Genomic DNA, 21,294 nt, shown 5'->3' with positions numbered 1-21,294 from the left:
TGAAGGAGCTTACTAGTAACACCATTTTTACCAGGAGCCTTGTCTGCAAACAAGTTCATTATTATTTCCTCTATTCTGTCTATGTAAAATCAGGATCATCTACCATTCCATTGACTCAGAGCCTTTAAGATCTTTTTAGTTTATGGTATTCTATGCCTTGTGTTTGGTTATTTTGAGTCTTAAACACTTTATTGAATAAAGTACCTAGAGCATCTTTAAATTCTGTAATAAAAGTTTCAATATTTGTTTCCACTTGAACTTTTTCTGCCAGATTGTGGCCTTTGTTTAAAAAAAAAAATTGTGTAAGGTCATGTTCTGTAAATATTTGTGTGTAAGCTCTTCCAAGAAGTAACATTCAAGATCTTGCTTGTGTGAATGAAGGTGTGTGTTTCCCTTTCTTTGAAAGCTGTGGCATGAAGCTTATGTGTAAGTAACTTTTAATAGTGATGACTCACCTAAAGGCAGAAGTGCTGCGTCATCAATAGGTACACAAACAAAAGGTATAGAGCTTGGCCAGCTTTGAGAATGCACTGCCTTTTCCAAGCTTTTAGGAAAAACATGCACACACACACACACACACACACACATGCCCACGTGCTCACTCACACTCATGCTCACTCATTCACTCGGCCACTCACTCATTTGCACATGCCTTCCTCTCTACATTGTGCTCAGTTGACTGCCAGCTCTTTTGTGGTCCATGTTGAATGTACTGGGGTGAGGTGGAGATATGGGTTGGGGAGGGGTGATATATGGAAAGAGACGGGAGGCAGGAAGAGGGTTGGGGGGAGGCATCTAACAGCTTGTGGCAGAGTGGGGAGCCATCTGTGGTCTAGCTAGTGGTACAGGTAGAGAGGCAGGTGGCAGACAGCTGGGCATGTGATTTCAAAGACTAGGGCATGAGATAACAGCACACATCTGGCTAATGTGGGGACACAAATTCGATGGGGTACTGGGATAGGGGGTGAGGAACAATGAGTTACCTTAGTTTTTTTCCAGGAAGATTATGGGAGCGAAGGATGTGCTATAAGGTTAGCTCCCATCTGTGCAACTCAGAAAAGCTGCTGCTGCTGGTGGTGGTGGTGGTGGTGGTGGTGGTGGAGGAGGAAAGGATCCAGATAGCATAGGCTGTAAAGCAGCCATTGTAGTCTCACTTGCTGTGCTCTGCTGCATATTTTGCCACTGATAAGTCCACCTAGGGTTTGGCAACAGCTTGGCAGTGGCCATTCATTCTAGTTGACAGCTGGTTGGTTGTCATACCAATGTAAAATGCTGTGCACTGGTTGAAGCAGAGCTGGTATATAACATGACTGCTTTCACAGATGGCCCAGCCTCTGGTGGGGTAGAGTAAGGCTGTGACAGGACTGGAGTAGGTGGTACTGGACGGGTGCATTGGGCAGGTCTTGCATCTGGGTCTTCCACAGGCAGGGGATTGGGGACAGGAATGGCATAGGGATGGACTAGGATGTTGTGGAGATTGGGAGGGTGGTGAAACACCACTTTATGAGGGGGTTGGAAGTATCTTGGCCAGGATATCCATCATTTCAGGGCATGATGGTAGTTATTGCTCTGACGAATTAGTGGTTGTCATTCCAATCTGGGGTGGTATTGGGTGACAAAGGGGTGCACTTCTTTGTGGATGGTACTTGAGATGGATGTGAGGATCAGGTGTATGTGAAGAAATGACACAGGAGGGCTGTTTACAGTGACCCCACCGAAAGAATCTCGGTTCTTGTTGATCAACGTCTCCAACCAATTGTCCAAAACCTAGCCTCCCAAATTAAAGATACCAACCATTTCGTGCACTGATTCTCCACCATCCCCACAACTTTACCTCCCGGATCCCTACTCGTTGATGCAACCTCACCATTCACCACCATCCCTCGTGTCCATGGCCTTGCTGCAGTTGAACATTACCTCTCCCAAAGCCTTGCAAATTCCAGTCCCTCCACTCCATTCCTCATACAACTAACCAACTACATTCTAACCCTTAACTATTTCACCTTTGAAGGTAAGGTAAACGAACAAATTTGTGGCACCTGCATGGAACCCTCCTAAGCCAACATCTTCATTGGCCACCTAGAGAAAACATTCCTAGCTTCCCAGAACCTCAAACCCCTGGTCTGGTTCAGTTTTCTTGTTGACTCCTTTGTAATCCTGACCCGAGCCCAGGACACGTTAGTCTCATTCCACACAATCTCAACACCTTCTCTCTCACCCACTTCACCTGGTCATCCCCCACCTATCGTGCCACCTTCCTAGATGTCGATCTCCTCTTTTCAGATGGCTCCATCCACACCTCAGTCCTCATAGACCCACCAATCACCAACAGTACCAGCACTTTGACAGCTGCCACACCTTCCATACCAAACATCTTCCCATACCCATGCAGCCCACTACCCGTGGTCGATGCATCTACAGTGATGAGAACTCACTCGCCCAGTATGCTGAAGGTCTCACAAAGGCATCCACAGCCAGACAATACCCTTCAGACCTACTCCTCAAACAGATCTCCCGTGCCATATCCTCCCACACACCTGATCCTCACATCCACCCAAGTCTCAAAGAAGCACCCCCTTGTCACATAATACCAGTCTGGACTGGGACGAGTGAACCACATCCTTCGTCATGGCTTTGATTGTCTATCATCATGCCCTGAAATGAGAGACATCCTGCCCAAGATACTTCCAACTTCTCACAAAGTGGTGTTCCGCCGCCCACGCAACATTCATCACACACTAATCCATCCCTATGCCATTTCCATCCCCAATCCTCTGCCACAGGGATCGTACTCCGGTTAAGATCCAGATGCAAGATGTGACCAATCCACCCATCCTAGCTCCACCTACATCAGTTCTGTCACAGGGTTATCCTTCTCCATCAGAAGCTGGGCCACGTGTGAGAAGCTCTGCTGCAACCTCTGCACAGCATTTTGCACTGGTATAACAACTAACCAGCTGTCAACTAGAATGAGTGGCCACTGCCAGTGGCCCAACATGCAGCAGAGCACAACATTAGAGACCAGCACTAGCTCTTCTGAGCTACGCAGATGGGAGCTATCCTTACAGCATGTACTTCACTCTGGTAACCTTCTTGGCCAAAACCGAACGTAATTCGCTGCCCCCCCACCCTTCGCGCGCGCGCGCGCGTGTGTGTGTGTGTGTGTGTGTGTGTGTGTGTGTGTGTGTGTGTGTGTGTGTGTGTCTGCCACCTGCAACCTCCTCCACCTGCATCCCTAACTGGCCCAAAGATAGCTCCCCACTCTCCCACAAGCTGCTAGATGCTTTCCCCTAACCCCTTCCCTGCCTCCTGCCCCCCCCCCCCCCCAATCACCACCCCACCCCACTCCATCCCCTCACCTCACCCCAGTACACTCATTGTGGCTCAGGAAAGAGCTGGCAAGCGACTGAGCTCACTGTAGGGAGACAGGCTTGTGCATGTGAATGAGTGCGTGCGTATGTACATGTTTTTACTACAAGATTGAAAAAGGAAGTGCATTCTAAAAGCTAGCCAAGCTCTGTGCCTTTCATTTGTGTACCAATCAATGACACAGCAATTCTGCCTTTCAGTGAATCATCTTCTTTATTCTGAAATAATTCGTAATTCTCAACCAGAACTTTCCATATGTTATTGTCTTTTAATTGTTTATGTCTGCAATTTAAAGTGTAATCTTTACAGCAAGTAGCAATCTATCTTTTCCTAAAGTGATGATATTCCAACCTGGAGTTTTCATTGTTTGACATTACACAGTTTATGTTTTTTTTTTAAAGTAGGGGGACCAAGATTTTATACAAAGGAAGAGTAAAAACCAATTAAAAATTAAAAACACAATGTTTGTTACACAAGAAATCAGAAATATAAATGATATAAAAATACAGCAACAAGAGAAATTACATCTCCGACATACCATTCATAAACCATCAGCAGGCACTAACAGAGTTTGCATAACTGTGGCTCAATTAATAATTGAAGAAATACAATCAGTAATAACAGTTTGCACATTACCATTTTACATTAATATTTAATTTGATTTTGATTCACCCGTAAGTGATGGCTTCCAAACAAACCAAATGTAGTGAGTGACTGTGGTACACTTCATAGAAAATGTACCAGTGAACTCCAACCTCAGGAATAACGACGAGTCATTCAGTTATACACATGTAAGTGGTTTAGTATGAGCACTTGCTTTAGTCCAACACATTTTCGGAAAATTTATTTCAAATGTAAAATTAGTTTTAAAAGAGGCTATACTTTATTTATATTTTTTAAAATGACATTCACTGACCTTTGCATGTACTTTTGTTTTTCATATTACTTTTTATAAATTTTTGTTCTTTTAAAAAACTTTTTAGAAAGTTTCAAGTTTTATAACTTCACAAATTTCTGTTCCTGGCAATGTGTTTTCTAAAATACCCAGTTCACGTGACTGGCTACAGAAATCACAAGTTGGTGCAGAGGACATTGTTTGCTATCCTCCCACCTCGCCTATACTTTTTCCTTCTCCCCCTTTTACCCGCTCTCTTTTTTTCCTGTACCCAGTCACTCCCATATCCGTATGTAATATTGCAGTGCAATATTCTAATTTCAGTCGTTCATTAAGTGACAATATGATGTACTTTCATTGAAGCGTTAAATGACTTTAAGATGTTCAAAGTGCCTAATTATATTTGTTCATATATCTGTATAGAGCTTTTTAGTGGATTAAGCACACTTGAGGATGGCAACTACGTGCCAAAACAAATAACATGTAAATTTTTTATATCGAAGCAATTGTGATGTAACAAATTAATATCCACACATTTACAAAGGTCGCATACATCAAGTTGGCAGTACGACAGATTTTAAAAAGTGACTGGTCATTACAGAATCAGTATCTTTGTAAGTTACCAGTATTGCTGATATCAGGATTGCTGTCTTCCCTAAATATCTAATTCCAACTATTTTTTTTTTTATAACAATATGGTTCTAGGATGAAAGTAATATCAATATGATATTGCATAATAAGCTGCATTAGGTTAGTTTTTACAGCTCTGGAGTGCTATAGATTTACTTGTATGTCCATGATTTGTTTTTGAGTCATTTGACTTGTATTTGGTGTCATCATTAGTGATAATCAATACTCTATTTAGGCTATGTACTGTTTACTTTCAACATATAAATCTACTGCATTGTTCTTATCCGAAAACAGAAATGACAAACACATATCTCATTTAGTGTCCATTTCTTTTTAGTTGCACTTAAAAATCACTGTAGTTGACGATGTTTGTTGATTTCTTTGTGTTTTGTGAATTGTTTATCGGTTAATTGTTGCAGAGCTAAAATATCTTTAGTGTACTGTTTTGCAATAAGAAGTGTTATTTCTGGTTGCTTGTTGCTTTTGAAAAGGCTTTGAATTATTTTGGAGACAGGTGGTTATCTTTAGGGATCTCTTCTGCCAATAGGGCAATATTTGTTGAGGAACTTGATACTGACGAACTGCATTCAGATCCTGTACCATTTCATCTTTTATTGTGTACTGCCAGATGCAGATGTTGTATTAGTAGCAGCTGCTGCACTTGACGTTATGTGAGCTTCAGTATTAGCTGGAAATGATACAGATTTACCAGATACTGTCTCGCTAAATTCATTTAAGTTGTTAATTTTCTTTGGAAGGACTATGACAGTTCCATCTGCCAGGTTTTTAAAAAAAAAAAAAATCTGGAGTTCATCAGAAAAATTGTAATTGGTCAGGATTGAACTGTTGGCAGTATCTTTAGAAAATTCAAGATGAGATTAATGGCTTTTAGTATGTTAGTTGACATTTATAGTACAACAGCAGAAGAGACAGATGTATGTTTCTCTTCTTCAGACTGTGTTGGAGACAGGGCAATTTCAGGAGCTGCTTCTTTACAGTGATGACATACTATGTCATCCACAGTAATGATCAAATTGTTGAATATGTTTTGAGCAGTATGACAAAGTGATTTTATATGATAGCATTCCTGAACTTGGGAGCTGATTATAATATCTCTAACATGTCCTAGTGTATGTCCACATTTAGATATTTTATTAACTATAACAGCATTACTAACGGAGGGAAATATATTTGAAGAAACAACATGTGTACTGACACTCTTAATACACTTTACTGGCATCATTAACTCCTTAACACACAAATTACCTTCTTGCACTAATCAATTTACATTGTCAACAGCTCTTGTAAAAATACAAATATTGCTCCAGATTTATACGAGTAATGTGTAATAGTGATGCTATAAATTATTTCAGTTTCTGATTTTTCATAGTCATCTATTACAGTATTGAGAACAAAACAGGGGATTGCAATTTTGATGGAACAGCCAGTGCTGGCTGAGGCAGTTCAGTCATGGAGGTTCCAGTCGAGCTTCCATTTGTGCGCACAATCATAGCTTTGATGTTGACCGTTGACTGCAGCACCATGCTGTAACTGTTCGAGGAGCTTGACATGCTGACAAAGCTGCCTTGTTTAACTTAATTACATGGGAACCTCAGCCCCTGCGCTAAAATGAATTACACCACAGTGATTGTTGTGAAGTAAACTATAACACAACAGAGTTCAAGAACTTTAACAGTTGTGTTAAACCACTGTTCTTAGGACCTATTCTTTTGGTGTAGCCATATTGTATGAATCGTCCCTAGCAATTTTCCCTATTGTTAGTGTAGTTGTATATTATTTGTTAATTTTGTAAATGTTATACTGCTGCCTAATATCCACATTTGTTTTCTTCACAGAGTCCATGTTTTTAATTTATTATTCATTAATTCTAATCTTGCACACCTGTGAATTGGCCAAATTCGTGGATGTGGAATTTTTGCGTTCCTGTGATTTTGTTGTAAATATCTACCATCAAGTGGAATGCTGTATCAGTTTTCCATAACATTTCTCTTATATCCTTTCTTTCCATTCCAGCTCGCTCATTGCTTTCAGCTAGATAAATGTTTCCTTATTTCAGATTTTTCCCTTCTTTGTGATGAAATTTGTTGATGCAGTTTTTTTGTTGGTTATACCTTCATTTTTGTTCCAAGACGATTTACAGGCCTACTTTTTCTGTTGTTTTAAGTGTTCTTGCTGTTGTGATGCTATCTGCACACTGTCTGTCAGAATTGAAAAATCTGTTTTTTGTTTTTGCAGAGTAGTGGCTGGAAAAAAATTAGTAAAATTGTACAATGTTTCACCCTTTTTCTCCGTAGGTGAAACTGGTTTTAAAACACAATCGTTATTTTGTTGAGTCACCATTTCCTGAAGTGCTTCAGAAGCTGCTGAAAGATCCAGTAATTCAAGAATGCCGGTTACGTCGAAATGTGGAAGATGGTGCTGAGGGTGATGGCCTGATCACACAGACACAGGACAAGAAAGGTACAACACAGGTCAGTTGATTTCCAGCATTTCTTAAATCTCTCTCGAATATGGCATTTATGCCATTTGCATCATAAATGTGTTCTTCTTGAATTTCCTGTCATCTTTATATTCTTTATTTGCGTATGCAGTTTGGCAGCAGTGCACCTCCTACAGAAGGTGCAGGGCCGACAGATGCAGATGGCCAGGCTGTACCAGAGGACATAACCAGCTTCTATGACAAGATTGATAAGGAAGATGAGGATGAAGAGGATTCTGTTACAAAAATTGTGTCATTTGAAGTCAACCAGGTCAGCATTTTTTTAGTGTAGTTGTTTACAGTTTGTACATAATCATAATCTTTAGACAACAAAGTTGTGTTGGTACATGTTGAAGAATTTAAACATATTGTTCACTGGTTCAAACAATTGCAAAATATATTGAGCACAAAAAATATGAGTATTGTTTTACTGTGAACAGTCAGAACACAATTATGGAACTAGGACCAATATCCAAACACATAAAAACACGTACTTATCAATTGCTGACACATTAACATTTAGCAGTGCTGACACAAACATAAAGCGCTTCAGTATTGCATTATATTTGTTTTCAGGATAAATTTATCATTAGAATTAATGTTCAGAGTAGCTCACAGTTCTGTAGTGATTAAACAATAATCCTTTGATAAGGTACTTCCTCCTAAAAGTCAGCAGATTTTAAATGCTCTCTCTCTCTCTCTCTCTCTCTCTCTCTCTCTCTCTCTCTCAAAATACTGCTGTACTAATTCACCTGTCTGAGATCAGAAAATTTGAGCCAATTACTGAATTTCTTTGTTTTCCATCCACACTTTTGTACATTCTTCTCTGGTAGCTTCAGACATTATTTTGCTTAATATAAACATGCCATGCAGTTGAATTCATTGGTTTTTGCAATAGCAGCTGCTTTGTTAATAATGGGCTGATACTCATGTTATTTCAGTTCAGGTTTAACTATTAGATAATCCTATTTCCTCTCACTGTTTATCCTCACTTTTAAATGAATGTATTGTAGTTCTAGAAGCCAACATTTGTGGCAACTTTCCTTTCTTATTTATTTGTGTCTGCAGCAACCTATAAAGTAATCACTTCTCATCTTTGACTCCTACCCCCATGAACCATGGACCTTGTCGTTGGTGGGGAGGCTTGCGTGCCTCAACGATACAGATGGCCATACCGTAGGTGCAACCACAACGGAGGGGTATCTGTTGAGAGGCCAGACAAAAGTATGGTTTGAAGAGGGGCAGCAGCCTTTTCAGTAGTTGCAGGGGCAACAGTCTGGATGATTGACTGATCTGGCCTTGCAACACTAACCAAAATGGCCTTGCTGTGCTGGTACTGCGAACGGCTGAAAGCAAGGGGAAACTACAGCCGTAATTTTTCCCGAGGGCATGCAGCTTTACTGTATGGTTAAATTATGATGGCGTCCTCTTGGGTAAAATACTCTGGAGGTAAAATAGTCCCCCATTCGGATCTCCGGGTGGGGACTACTCAAGAGGACGTCGTTATCAGGAGAAAGAAAACTGGCGTTCTACGGATCGGAGCGTGGAATATCAGATCCCTTAATTGGGCAGGTAGGTTAGAAAATTTAAAAAGGGAAATCGATAGGTTAAAGTTAGATATAGTGGGAATTAGTGAAGTTCAGTGGCAGGAGGAACAAGACTTGTGGTCAGGTCAATACAGGGTTATAAATACAAAATCAAATAGGGGTAATGCAGGAGTAGGTTTAATAATGAATAAAAGAAATAGGAGTGGGGTAAGCTACTACCAACAGCATAGTGAACACATTATTGTGGCCAAAATAGACACGAAGCCCATGCCTACTACAGTAGTACAAGTTTATATGCCAACTAGCTCTGCATATGATGAAGAAATTGATGAAATGTATGATGAGATAAAAGAAATTATTCAGGTAGTGAAGGGAGACGAAAATTTAATAGTCACGGGTGACTGGAATTCGAGAGTAGGAAAAGGGAGAGAAGGAAACATAATGAGTGAATATGGATTGGGGGAGAGAAATGAAAGAGGAAGCCGCCTGGTAGAATTTTGCACAGAGCATAACTTAATCATAGCTAACACTTGGTTCAAGAATCATAAAAGAAAGTTGTATACATGGAAGAATCCTGGAGATACTAGAAGGTATCAGATAGATTATATAATGGTAAGGCAGAGATTTAGGAACCAGGTTTTAAATTGTAAGACATTTCTAGGGGCAGATGTGGACTGCAAAAAGGTGGGAATTTGAGGAGATGGGACCTGGATAAACTAACCAAACCAGAGGTTGTCCAGAGTTTCAGGGAGAGCATAAGGTAACAATTGACAGGAATGGGGGAAAGAAATACAGTAGAAGAATGGGTAGCTCTGAGGGATGAAGTAGTGAAGGCAGCAGAGGATCAAGTAGGTAAAAAGATGAGGGCTAGTAGGAATCCTTGGGTAACAGAAGAAATATTGAATTTAATTGATGAAAGGAGAAAATATAAAAATGCAGTAAATGAACCAGGCAAAAGGGAATACAAACGTCTCAAAAATGAGATCGACAGGAAGTGCAAAATGGCTAAGCAGGGATGGCTAGAGGACAAATGTAAGGATGTAGAGGCCTATCTCACTAGGGGTAAGATAGATACTGCCTACAGGAAAATTAAGGAGACCTTTCGAGAAAAGAGAGCCACTTGTATGAATATCAAGAGCTCAGATGAAAACCCAGTTCTATGCAAAGAAGAGAAATCAGAAAGGTGGAAGGAGTATATAGAGGGTCTATACAAGGGCGATGTACTTGAGGACAATATTATGGAAATGGAAGAGGATGTAGATGAAGATGAAATGGGAGATATGATACTGTGTGAAGAGTTTGACAAAGCACTGAAAGACCTGAGTCGAAACAAGGCCCCCGGAGTAGACAACATTCCATTAGAACTACTGACAGCCTTGGGAGAGCCAGTCCTGACAGAACTCTACCATCTGGTGAGAAAGATGTATGAGACAGGCGAAATGCCCTCAGACTTCAAGAAGAATGTAATAATTCCAATTCCAAAGAAAGCAGGTGTTGACAGATGTGAAAATTACCAAACTATCAGTTTAATTAGTCACAGCTGCAAAATACTAACACGAGTTCTTTACAGACGAATGGAAAAACTGGTAGAAGCCGACCTCGGCGAAGATCAGTTTGGATTCCGCGAAATGTTGGAACACGTGAGGCAATACTGACCCTACGACTTATCTTAGAAAATAGATTAAGGAAAGGCAAACCTACATTTCTAGCATTTGTAGAAGAAAGCTTTTGACAATGTTGACTGGAATACTCTCTTTCAAATTCTAAAGGTGGCAGGGGTAAAATACAGGGAGCGAAAGGCTATTTACAATTTGTACAGAAACCAGATGGCAGTTATAAGAGACAATGGGCATGAAAGGGAAGCAGCGGTTGGGAAGGGAGTGAGACAGGGCTGTAGCCTGTCCCCGATGTTATTCAATCTGTATATTGAGCAAGCAGTGGAGGAAACAAAAGAAAAGTTCGGAGTAGGTATTAAAGTCCATGGAGAACAAATAAAAACATTGAGGTTCGCCAATGACATTGTAATTCTGTCAGAAACAGCAGGACTTGGAAGAACAGTTGAACGGAATAGACAGTGTCTTGAAAGGAGGATATAAGATGAACATCAACAAAAGTAAAACGAGGATAATGGAATGTAGTCGAATTAAGTCGTGTGATGCTGAGGGAATTAGATTAGGAAATGAGACAATTAAAGTAGTAAAGGAGTTTTGCTATTTGGGGAGCAAAGTAACTGATGATGGTCGAAGTAGATAGGATATAAAATGTAGACTGGAAAGCGTTTCTGAAGAAGAGAAATTTGTTAACATCGAGTATAGATTTAAGTGTCATGAAGTAGTTTCTGAAAGTATTTGTATGGAGTGTAGCCATGTATGGAAGTGAAACATGGACAATAAATAGTTTGGACAAGAAGAGAATAGAAGCTTTTTTGAAGAGGAAAGAAAATTTCAGGAAATTTCACACTGTTAATAGTGAAACTGCAGTGGCTAAATTGAGAGAACACTTAGTTGAATACACCTACTAACAGCTCCAAGTCCTATTAAGTTGTAAGATTTTTCTCCTTTAGTCAGTATTTAAATTTATTGATATTTTTAGGAAATTTGCATTGAACTTTGAAAGTACATTAGTTCAACTGTTTCAGTTTCTTTCCATGCACTTTAGTATTGTTCTGTGGGATTATGAAATAATTTTCAGGCTTCCTTGTAATTATCATTTTTAAGCCTGTGAAGTTGTGTTAGTCTTTTTTTTTTTCTGTCACTGTAAAATAATTTAGAAAGAATAAGACCAAGAAAAATGCTGAATTGTGATAGGAGGGGGACAACTTTTGTGCAATGTCTGTAGACTTTCTTTTACTTTTGTGTAAGAAACTGGAAATGATTTACTAATAAATTTCTTTTCCTTTCTTTCCTTGTTACAGGAAAAAATTGAGGTGATCCAGAAGCGCTGTATTGAGCTTGAGCATCCCCTGCTGGCAGAGTATGATTTTCGAAATGACACTGTGAATCCAGATATCAAGTTAGTATTCATATATATAATTGTCAGATCCATACTTATTACAAAAATGTATGTATGTTCCACATCACCTCCTAAACCATTAGAGTGATTTCAACCAAACTTGGTACATGTATCCCTTACGTCTAAAAAGAATCACTGTGGAGTAAGAATCACCTACCTATTAAAGGATTTTGGGGGGAGGGGGGGGGGGGGCGGCATGAAAAAGAAGTGTAGGCATTAGGCATGACTTGCGAGTATCCAGACCATACTTGTCCAGTATTTGAGAATGAGAGCACTTAGTGACTTGCAACAAAACTGTACACACAATTTCAAACCACAGAACTTTTTCTCACTGACAATGCCCACAAAATGATGAAAATAAAAAAAGTTTATTGTTTAGTACATTTTCATTGTTCGTGCTGTAAAACTGCTGCGTTATTATTTGTTGGCTACTAACTCTATTTGCAACGCATTTCACAGATGGTATATATGCCACTGAACATACCTACAAAATTATATCATTTTACGACACGTCATTCAGGAGATATGATGTCATAAACATTTAGGTACATGAAAACGAAACTGCAGGCAAAATTCATTAGAGATACAAGTGAACTATGTGCACAGACAACACAAAAGTTTTGTGGGTATGATACTGCGTCATATTCTATAAAACTGCTGCTGGAGAAAACCAGTGTTTCAGCCATGGTTGCAGCAGCCTCCTTCTGGGACTTCTGTCACCAGTAGACCCAGAAGAAGGCCGCTGCAAGCATGGCTGAAACGTTGGTTTTCTCCAGCAAGTAGTTTTACACAATATGATGTGGTACCATACCCAGAAAACTTTTATGTCGCCTGACTCTAGGCACAGAAGCCTACACAGTTGTATGTGTACAGATATGGATGAAATATGTTCAATACCCGTGACATGCATACAAAAGCAAACCTACACTGTGTGATCAAAAGTATCCGGACACCCCAAAAACATGTTTTTCATATTAGGTGCCTTGTGCTGCCAGGTACTCCATATTAGCAACCTTGGTAGTCATGAGAGAGCAGAATGGGGCGCTCCGCAGAACTCACGGACGTGGAACGTGATCAGGTGATTGGGTGTCACTTGTGTCATATGTCTGTATGCGAGATTTCCACACTCCCAAACATCCCTAAGTCCTCTGTTTCCAATTTGATAGTGAAGTGGAAACGTGAACGGACATGTAAAACACAAAAGCATACAGGCTGACCTTGTCTATTGACTGACAGTTGAAAAAGGCTTTAATGTGTAATAGGCAAACATCTGTCCAGACCATCACATAGGAATTCCAAACTGCATCAGGATCCACTGCAAGTACCATGACAGTTAGGTGGGAGGTGAGGAAACTTGGATTTAATTTTCGTGCGGCTGCCCTTAAGCCACACATCACGCCGTTAAATGCCAAATGACGCCTCGCTTGGTGTAAGGAGTGTAAAAATTGGATTATTGTTGAGTGGAAAAATGTGTGGAGTGTCAAATCATGGTACACAACGTGGCGATCTGATGGCAGGGTGTGGGTACGACGAATGCCCGGTGAATGTCATCTGCCAGTGTGTGTAGTGCATACAGTAAAATTCGGAGGCAGTGGTGTTATGGTGCAGTCCTGTTTTTCATGGAGGGGGCTTGCACCCATTGTTGTTTTGCATGGCACCCACAGCACAGGCCTAAATTGATGTTTTAAGCACCTTCTTGATTCCCACTATTTAAGAGCAATTTGGGGATGGCGACTGCATCTTTCAACACGACCACGCACCTGTTCATAATGCACCGCCTGTGGTTGAGTGATTACAAGACAGTAACATCCTTGTAGTGGACTGGCCTGCACAGAATCCTGTCATGAATCCTATAGAACACCTTTGGAGTGTTTTGGAACGCCCACTTCACACCAGGCCTCACCAATCAACATAGATACCTCTCCTCATTCCTCAAGAAACCTTCCAGCAACTGGCTGAATATATGTCTGTGAGAGTGGAAGTTGTCATCAAGGCCAACACTGTACCGAATTCCAGCATTACTGATGGAGGGCATCACGAACTTGTAAGCCATTTTCAACCAGGTGTCCAGATACTTTTAATCACATAGTGTATGTGTCAAAGACTTCTCTTAAATCTCTAGATTGATATAAATGAAACTTGGTACACGTATTACTTACTATCGGGAAAGAAATACTAATGGGGTAAGAACCAGCAACCTCCTGTTGAGGTAGAGGTGATAATGTGGAGAGAGAAGGGGGTTTCAGGAGATGGACAGACAGACAAATAGGAGGGAGGAGGAGATGGAGAGGGATGGAAGAAGCAGATGTCACAGACAAGTGCTAAGCAGATGAACAGAAAGGGAGGAGGAGGATATGGACAGAGGGAGGGGGAAGGAGGAGATGGACTAATAGAAGATTGGAATAAATATATACCTGGCAATCCTGAGTATTCAGCTAGTTTTTTCTTTTTTTGTACAATATTACATAGCTGTTATTTTTAAAGACATTATGTGTCTCTAATTTCTTGAACTAAAACTAGATAAATGTAAGCAAAGAGGTTATACTTGCTTGGTTTTGTCAATAATAATTTTGAGGAAAAAGAACAAACTGTTCAAATTGGAAAAACTGGTAGTTCCTTATTTGTGAGCTGTAGGAAAGGCGACAATTTGTCAGCAACCCAAGACCATTAAAATCACATACCAGAAACAGGCTGTAGACAAATAATTTTGAGAATGTGATGATATATATGATCCATTTGACAAGAACATGGAGATGACAACCCAATAGAAGAATTTGGTATTCTGGTCATGATAGTTTCCACGACAGGGTTGGCTTTCCACGTGAGGCTTCTGTGCTCCACCGTCATCTTGACAGGACTGCATACTAATGGCTCCTAGATTCCCAGCCACCAAGCCAACATCAGTCACTGCCAGTCAGCCATCTCGCACTTGTCTGGCCGTGGTAGCCTGTGGCATCAGCCCCCACATAGCTTGCCACCGGCCACAGTTGTTGATTATTCAAGGTTTCACTGCACCTGAGACACACTGATTGTAGCAGCCGCTGTGACCTACAACAATAATTCACCGCCAGATGTGTGGGTAGAGGCACACCCTTCCAACATCACCAGATATGGGCTTGAACTACTGTAGTAATAAAAGAACTGCACTGCCTTCGAACAACTTCCAACTCACCCCAACCCGCTATCCTTCCCTGGGGCACAGCCACAGTCTCTACACTAAATTGGCTTCAATTTATTAATTCTGGCTGTCAAGGGTAACTAACCTTTGAAAGTCATTATTGTTTAATTGTGCACTGAAGTACGTAATAAGAGAATGGTATAGGACTAACCTAAAGAACACAAGAAGTAGAAGCTCCAAAAATGAGTTTAGACTGCTTCGAATTTGCTGGCAAGCAACCAGACAACAAATTAAATCACTGCAAATAAATTGGCCTTAGAATATTGTTTGAAAAAAAGGAAAAAACAGAGAAATAATACTAACTGATCCATCACTTGCAAATAACAGTACAATAGAAAAACACGAAATCAAAACTGTTGATTGAATTTAAATATTTTGGTGAAACATAATACACAACCTAAACAAGAAACTGACATAGCAAAGAGAATAAAGACCTGAACAAAGCAAATGACATTGCCAAAAACACACATGACCAAAAAGACCTATCAACAGTTGCAGGATTAAAACCTTATAAGGTAGTAACACAACCTGAAATAACATTTGCATCTTCAGAAGAGGTAATACAACATGAAGTTACAGAATACTAAAGACACAAAGAATAATAATTAGGAAGTGCATGGAGAATAGCTTCAGATTAAACAGTATACAAGAAAACGGAACTGGTAATAAACTTGATCAGAAGGAGTGACCCTCATTCTTTGGACATCTGATCAGAACACCAGAAAACATAGTTAGTAATGATACTGGTCTTCGGACGACCTTACTAGACGGTAAATTACAGCATCATCTGCGAACAGCCTAAGAGAACTGCTCAGATTGTCACCCAGGTCATTTATATAGATCAGGAACAGCAGAGGTCCCAGGATGCTTCCCTGGGAACACCTGATATCACTTCAGTTTAACTCGATGATTTTCCATCTATTACTACGAGCTGCGACCTTCCTGACAGGAAATCACGAATCCAGTCGCACAACTGAGACGATACCCCATAGGCCCGTAGCTTGATTAGAAGTCTCTTGTGAGGAACGGTGTCAAAAGCTTTCCGGAAATCTAGAAATACGGAATCAACTTGAGATCCCATGTCGATAGCGGCCATTACTTCGTGCGAATAAAGAGCTAGCTGCGTTGCACAAGACCGATGTTTTCTGAAACCGTGCTGATTATGTATCAATAGATCGTTCCCTTCGAGGTGATTCATAATGTTTGAATACAGTATATGCTCCAAAACCCTACTCCAGACCGACGCCAATGATATAGATCTGTAGTTCGATGGATTACTCCTTATACGCTTCTTAAACACTGGTGCGACCTGCGCAATTTTCCAGTCTGTAGGTACAGATCTATCGGTGAGCGAGCCGTTGTATATAATTGCTAAGTAGGGAGCTATTGTATCAGCGTAACCTGAAAGGAACCTAATCGGTATACAATCTGGACCTGAAGACTTGCCCATATCAAGCGATTTGAGTGGTTTCGCAACCCCTAAGGTATCTACTTCTAAGAAACTCATGCTAGCAGCTGTTCATGTTTCAAATTCTGGAATATTCCATTCGTCTTCTCTGGTGAAGGAATTTCGTAAAACTGCGTTCAATAACTCTGCTTTAGCGGCACAGTCGTCGGTAACAGTACCATTGGCACTGCGCAGCGAAGGTATTGACTGCGTCTTGCCGCTTGTGTACTGTACGTACGACCAGAATTTCTTCGGATTTTCTACCAAATTTTGAGACAATGTTTCGTTGTGGAACCTATTAAAGGCATCTCGCATTGAAGTCCGTGCCAAATTTCGCGCGTCGGTAAATTTTAGCCAATCTTCGGTATTTCGCGTTCTTCTGAACTTCGCATGCTTTTTCCGTTGCTTCTGCAACAGCGTTCGGACCTGTTTTGTGTACCACGGGGGATCAGTTCCATCTCTTACCAATTTATGAGGTATGAATCTTTCAATTGCTGTTGCTACTATATCTTGAATTTGAGCCACATCTCGTCTACATTTGCATAGTCAGTTCGGAAGGAATGGAGATTGTCTCTTAGGAAGGCTTCTAGTGACACTTTATCCGCTTTTTTAAATAAAATTATTTTGCGTTTGTTTCTGGTGGATTTGGAAGAAACTGTATTGAGCCTAGTTCAGTTAATATTCAGTCATAGCAAATGTCTTTTGACCTGTTCAGTCACCACAAGAAGACTGCAATATGTAACAAGTTTGAGAGGGAAGCAGTGGACCATAAAAACGAGAGCTCCAATAAATTTCTCATTTTATCATTAAAAAAATACCATGTTACTAATTCTGAAGGTGTTTGGGGAACATTCATCAAGAGGAGAAGGTTCACATTTTATCAACTTGTCTAATTCAGCACCAATTTTTTAAATTTTTTTTCTGTTGTCATTTATAATCAGTGTCTACTGAATATTTTCATAATATGTACAACAAGGAATCAATCCTGTTTCAAAGTCCACTTGTATGGTGATGCGTAATAAATACCAACAATCCTTTAAGTTTCTAATGCTTATGACTCTAGTCACCATAAGCAAAGGTACCACAATACTTAAAACACATGTAGGGTTACTTCTCTTGAAGACAGAGGGTTCAAATCCTGGTCATAGAAGAAATTTTTGTCACTTATACTTGGCTGGCACAGAGGAAAAGGAAAGATAGTATACTGTTCTTTGTAGCCATAATGCACACCAATTTATGATTAAAATGGGTCTGTTCGCCCACATCTCACAGACTTGAGAGTGTAACAATAAATAAAATCATTCTTCTGACCAGTGTAAATGTTTTATCTAACAACACTTCGGCAGCTGATGTGTCAGTTTAACAATTTATTTGCTGAAGCAGCTTCTTATTTGGCACCATGAGGCTGTGTGGACATAGTCTCAGGACTCCTAACCTAGAAAAATCTAAAGTGATCATTATGAACCATCTCTGGGATCAAGAATCTGATGATAATGATCATGTTGTCAGATGAAGCTTCTAAGCTGCACTATTCCTTTTGGTGCTGTTCAACAGAAATAACCCATATTACAACATACATCCTTCTGTCTCATTGGCATCAAATCTTGTTAGAATCTAAACATAGCCCTAATAATCCTTTATGCTAAAACACTTACGCTTAAAATATAACACAACATGCACATCCTGTAAAGGGTAGGTGCCAGCCTACACAAACAGTATATTTCAGTTTTGAAATTGCATCTATTACTTCGTGTCCCAAGCAAGGAAGTCCTACAGCCTACTGTGTTAAGAGAATACATAACAGGACAGAGAACAGAGATATTAAATGTGAATAATATTTAATATATCTAAAAACAAAGAAGATGTGACTTACCAAACGAAAGCGCTGGCAGGTTGATAGACACACAAACAAACACAAACATACACACAAAATTCTAGCTTTCGCAACCAACGGTTGCTTCATCAGGAAAGAGGGAAGGATGAAAGGATGTGGGTTTTAACGGAGAGGGTAAGGCGTCATTCCAATCCCGGTAGCGGAAAGACTTACCTTAGGGGGGAAAAAGGACAGGTATACACTCGCATACACACACACATCCATCCGCACATACACAGACACAAGCAGACATTTGTAAAGGCAAAGAGTTTGGGCAGAGATGTCAGTCGAGGTGGAGGTACATAGGCAAAGATGTTATTGAATGACAGGTGAGGGATGAGCGGCGGCAACTTGAAATTAGCGGAGGTTGAGGCCTGGCGGGTAACGAGAAGAGAGGATATACTGAAGGGCAAGTTCCCATCTCTGGAGTTCTGACAGGTTGGTGTTAGTGGGAAGTATCCAGATAACCCAGACGGTGTAACACTGTGCCAAGATGTGCTGGCCGTGCACCAAGGCATGTTTAGCCACAGGGTGATCCTCATTACCAACAAACACTGTCTGCCTGTGTCCATTCATGCGAATGGACAGTTTGTTGCTGGTCATTCCCACATAGAAAGCTTCACAGTGTAGGCAGGTCAGTTGGTAAATCACGTGGGTGCTTTCACACGTGGCTCTGCCTTTGATCGTGTACACCTTCCGGGTTGCAGGACTGGAGTAGGTGGTGGTGGGAGGGTGCATAGGACACGTTTTACACCGGGGGTGGTTACAAGGGTAGGAGCCAGAGGATAGGGAAGGTGGTTGGGGGATTTCATAGGGATGAATTAAGAGGTTACGAAGGTTAGGTGGACGGCGGAAAGACACTGTTGGTGGAGTGGGGAGAATTTCATGAAGGATAGATCTCATTTCAGGGCAGGATTTGAGCAAGTCGTATCCCTGCTGGAGAGCCACATTCAGAGTCTGATCCAGTTCCGGAAAGTATCCTGTCACAAGTGGGGCACTTTTGGGGTTCTTCTGTGGGAGGTTCTGGGTTTGAGGGGATGAGGAAGTGGCTCTGGTTATTTGCTTCTGTACCAGGTCGGGAGGGTAGTTGCGGGATGCGAAAGCTGTTTTCAGGTTGTTGGTGTAATGGTTCAGGGCTTCCGGACTGGAGCAGATTCATTTGCCACGAAGACCTAGGCTGTAGGGAAGGGACCGTTTGATGTGGAATGGGTGGCAGCTGTCATAATGGAGGTACTGTTGTTTGTTGGTGGGTTTGATGTGGACAGACGTGTGAAGCTGGCCATTGGACAGGTGGAGGTCAACATCAAGGAAAGTGGCATGGGATTTGGAGTAGGACCAGGTGAATCTGATGGAACCAAAGGAGTTGAGGTTGGAGAGGAAATTCTGGAGTTCTTCTTCACTGTGGGTCCAGATCATGAAGATGTCATCAATAAATCTGTACCAAACTTTGGGTGGACAGGCTTGGGTAACCAAGAAGGCTTCCTCTAAGCGGCCCATAAATAGGTTGGCGTACGAGGGGGCCATCCTGGTACCCATGGCTGTTCCGTTTAGTTGTTGGTATGTCTGCCTTCGAAAGTGAAGAAGTTGTGGGTCAGGATGAAGCTGGCTAAGGTAATGAGGAAAGAGGTTTTAGGTAGGGTGGCAGGTGATCGGCGTGAAAGGAAGTGCTCCATCGCAGCGAGGCCCTGGACGTGCGGAATATTTGTGTATAGGGAAATGGCATCAATGGTTACAAGGATGGTTTCTGGGGGTAACAGACTGGGTAAGGATTCCAGGCGTTCGAGAAAGTGGTTGTTGTCTTTGATGAAGGATGGGAGACTGCATGTAATGGGTTGAAGGTGTTGATCTACGTAGGCAGAGATACGTTCTGTGGGGGCTTGGTAACCAGCTACAATGGGGCGGCCGGGATGATTGGGTTTGTGAATTTTAGGAAGAAGGTAGAAGGTGGGGGTGCGGGGTGTCAGTGGGGTCAGGAGGTTGGTGGAGTCAGGTGAAAGGTATTGTAGGGCGCCTAAGGTTGAAGCTCCGCCTGGACATCAGGAATGGGATTACCTTGGCAAACTTTGTAAGTAGTGTTGTCTGAAAGCTGACGCAGTCCCTCAGCCACATACTCCTGATGATCAAGTACCACGATCGTGGAACCCTTGTCCGCCGGAAGAATGACGATGGATCGGTCAGCCTACAGATCACGGATAGCCTGGGCTTCAGCAGTGGTGATGGAAGTCAGAAATTCCTGGAAGGTTTGGAGAGTGTGATTTTGAGGAAGAGGAGGTGGGTCCTGCTGTGACGGAGGACGGAACTGTTCCAGGCAAGGTTCAATTTGGATAGTGTCTTGGGGAGTTGGATCATTAGGAGTAGGATTAGGATCATTTTTCTTCGTGGCGAAGTGATATTTCCAGCAGAGAGTACGAGTGTAGGACAGTAAATCTTTGACGAGGGCTGTTTGGTTGAATCTGAGAATGGGGCTGAAGGTGAGGCCTTTGGATAGGACAGAGGTTTCGGATTGGGAGAGAGGTTTGGAGGAAAGGTTAACTACTGTTGACGAGGGCTGTTTGGTTGAATCTGGGAATGGGGCTGAAGGTGAGGCCTTTGGATAGGACAGAGGTTTCGGATTGGGAGAGAGGTTTGGAGGAAAGGTTAACTACTGTTGACGAGGGCTGTTTGGTTGAATCTGGGAATGGGGCTGAAGGTGAGGCCTTTGGATAGGACAGAGGTTTCGGATTGGGAGAGAGGTTTGGAGGAAAGGTTAACTACTGAATTAGGGTGTTGTGGTTCCAGATTGTGTTGATTCGAATTTTGAGGTTTTGGGGAGAGTGGAGCAGGAAGTGGGAGATTGAGTAGAT

The 21,294-nt window shown here is 41.4% G+C and overlaps 1 protein-coding gene across 1 annotated transcript in view; it reads left to right on the top strand.

Annotated features, from left to right (window-relative positions):
- The window catches only part of LOC124606857 (general transcription and DNA repair factor IIH helicase subunit XPB), a 95,846-nt gene that overhangs the window by 22,575 nt on the left and 51,977 nt on the right, over positions 1–21,294 (top strand). Inside the window, exons 6-8 of the mRNA XM_047138938.1 lie at positions 7,210–7,386; positions 7,507–7,665; positions 11,856–11,953. Coding sequence (XP_046994894.1) covers positions 7,210–7,386; positions 7,507–7,665; positions 11,856–11,953 — 434 coding nt within the window. The remainder of the gene's footprint in view (positions 1–7,209; positions 7,387–7,506; positions 7,666–11,855; positions 11,954–21,294) is intronic.

This window comes from Schistocerca americana, chromosome 3 (genome assembly GCF_021461395.2).
Source record: "Schistocerca americana isolate TAMUIC-IGC-003095 chromosome 3, iqSchAmer2.1, whole genome shotgun sequence".
Lineage (NCBI taxonomy): Eukaryota > Metazoa > Arthropoda > Insecta > Orthoptera > Acrididae > Schistocerca > Schistocerca americana.
This window is presented reverse-complemented; position numbering and strand designations above follow the sequence as displayed.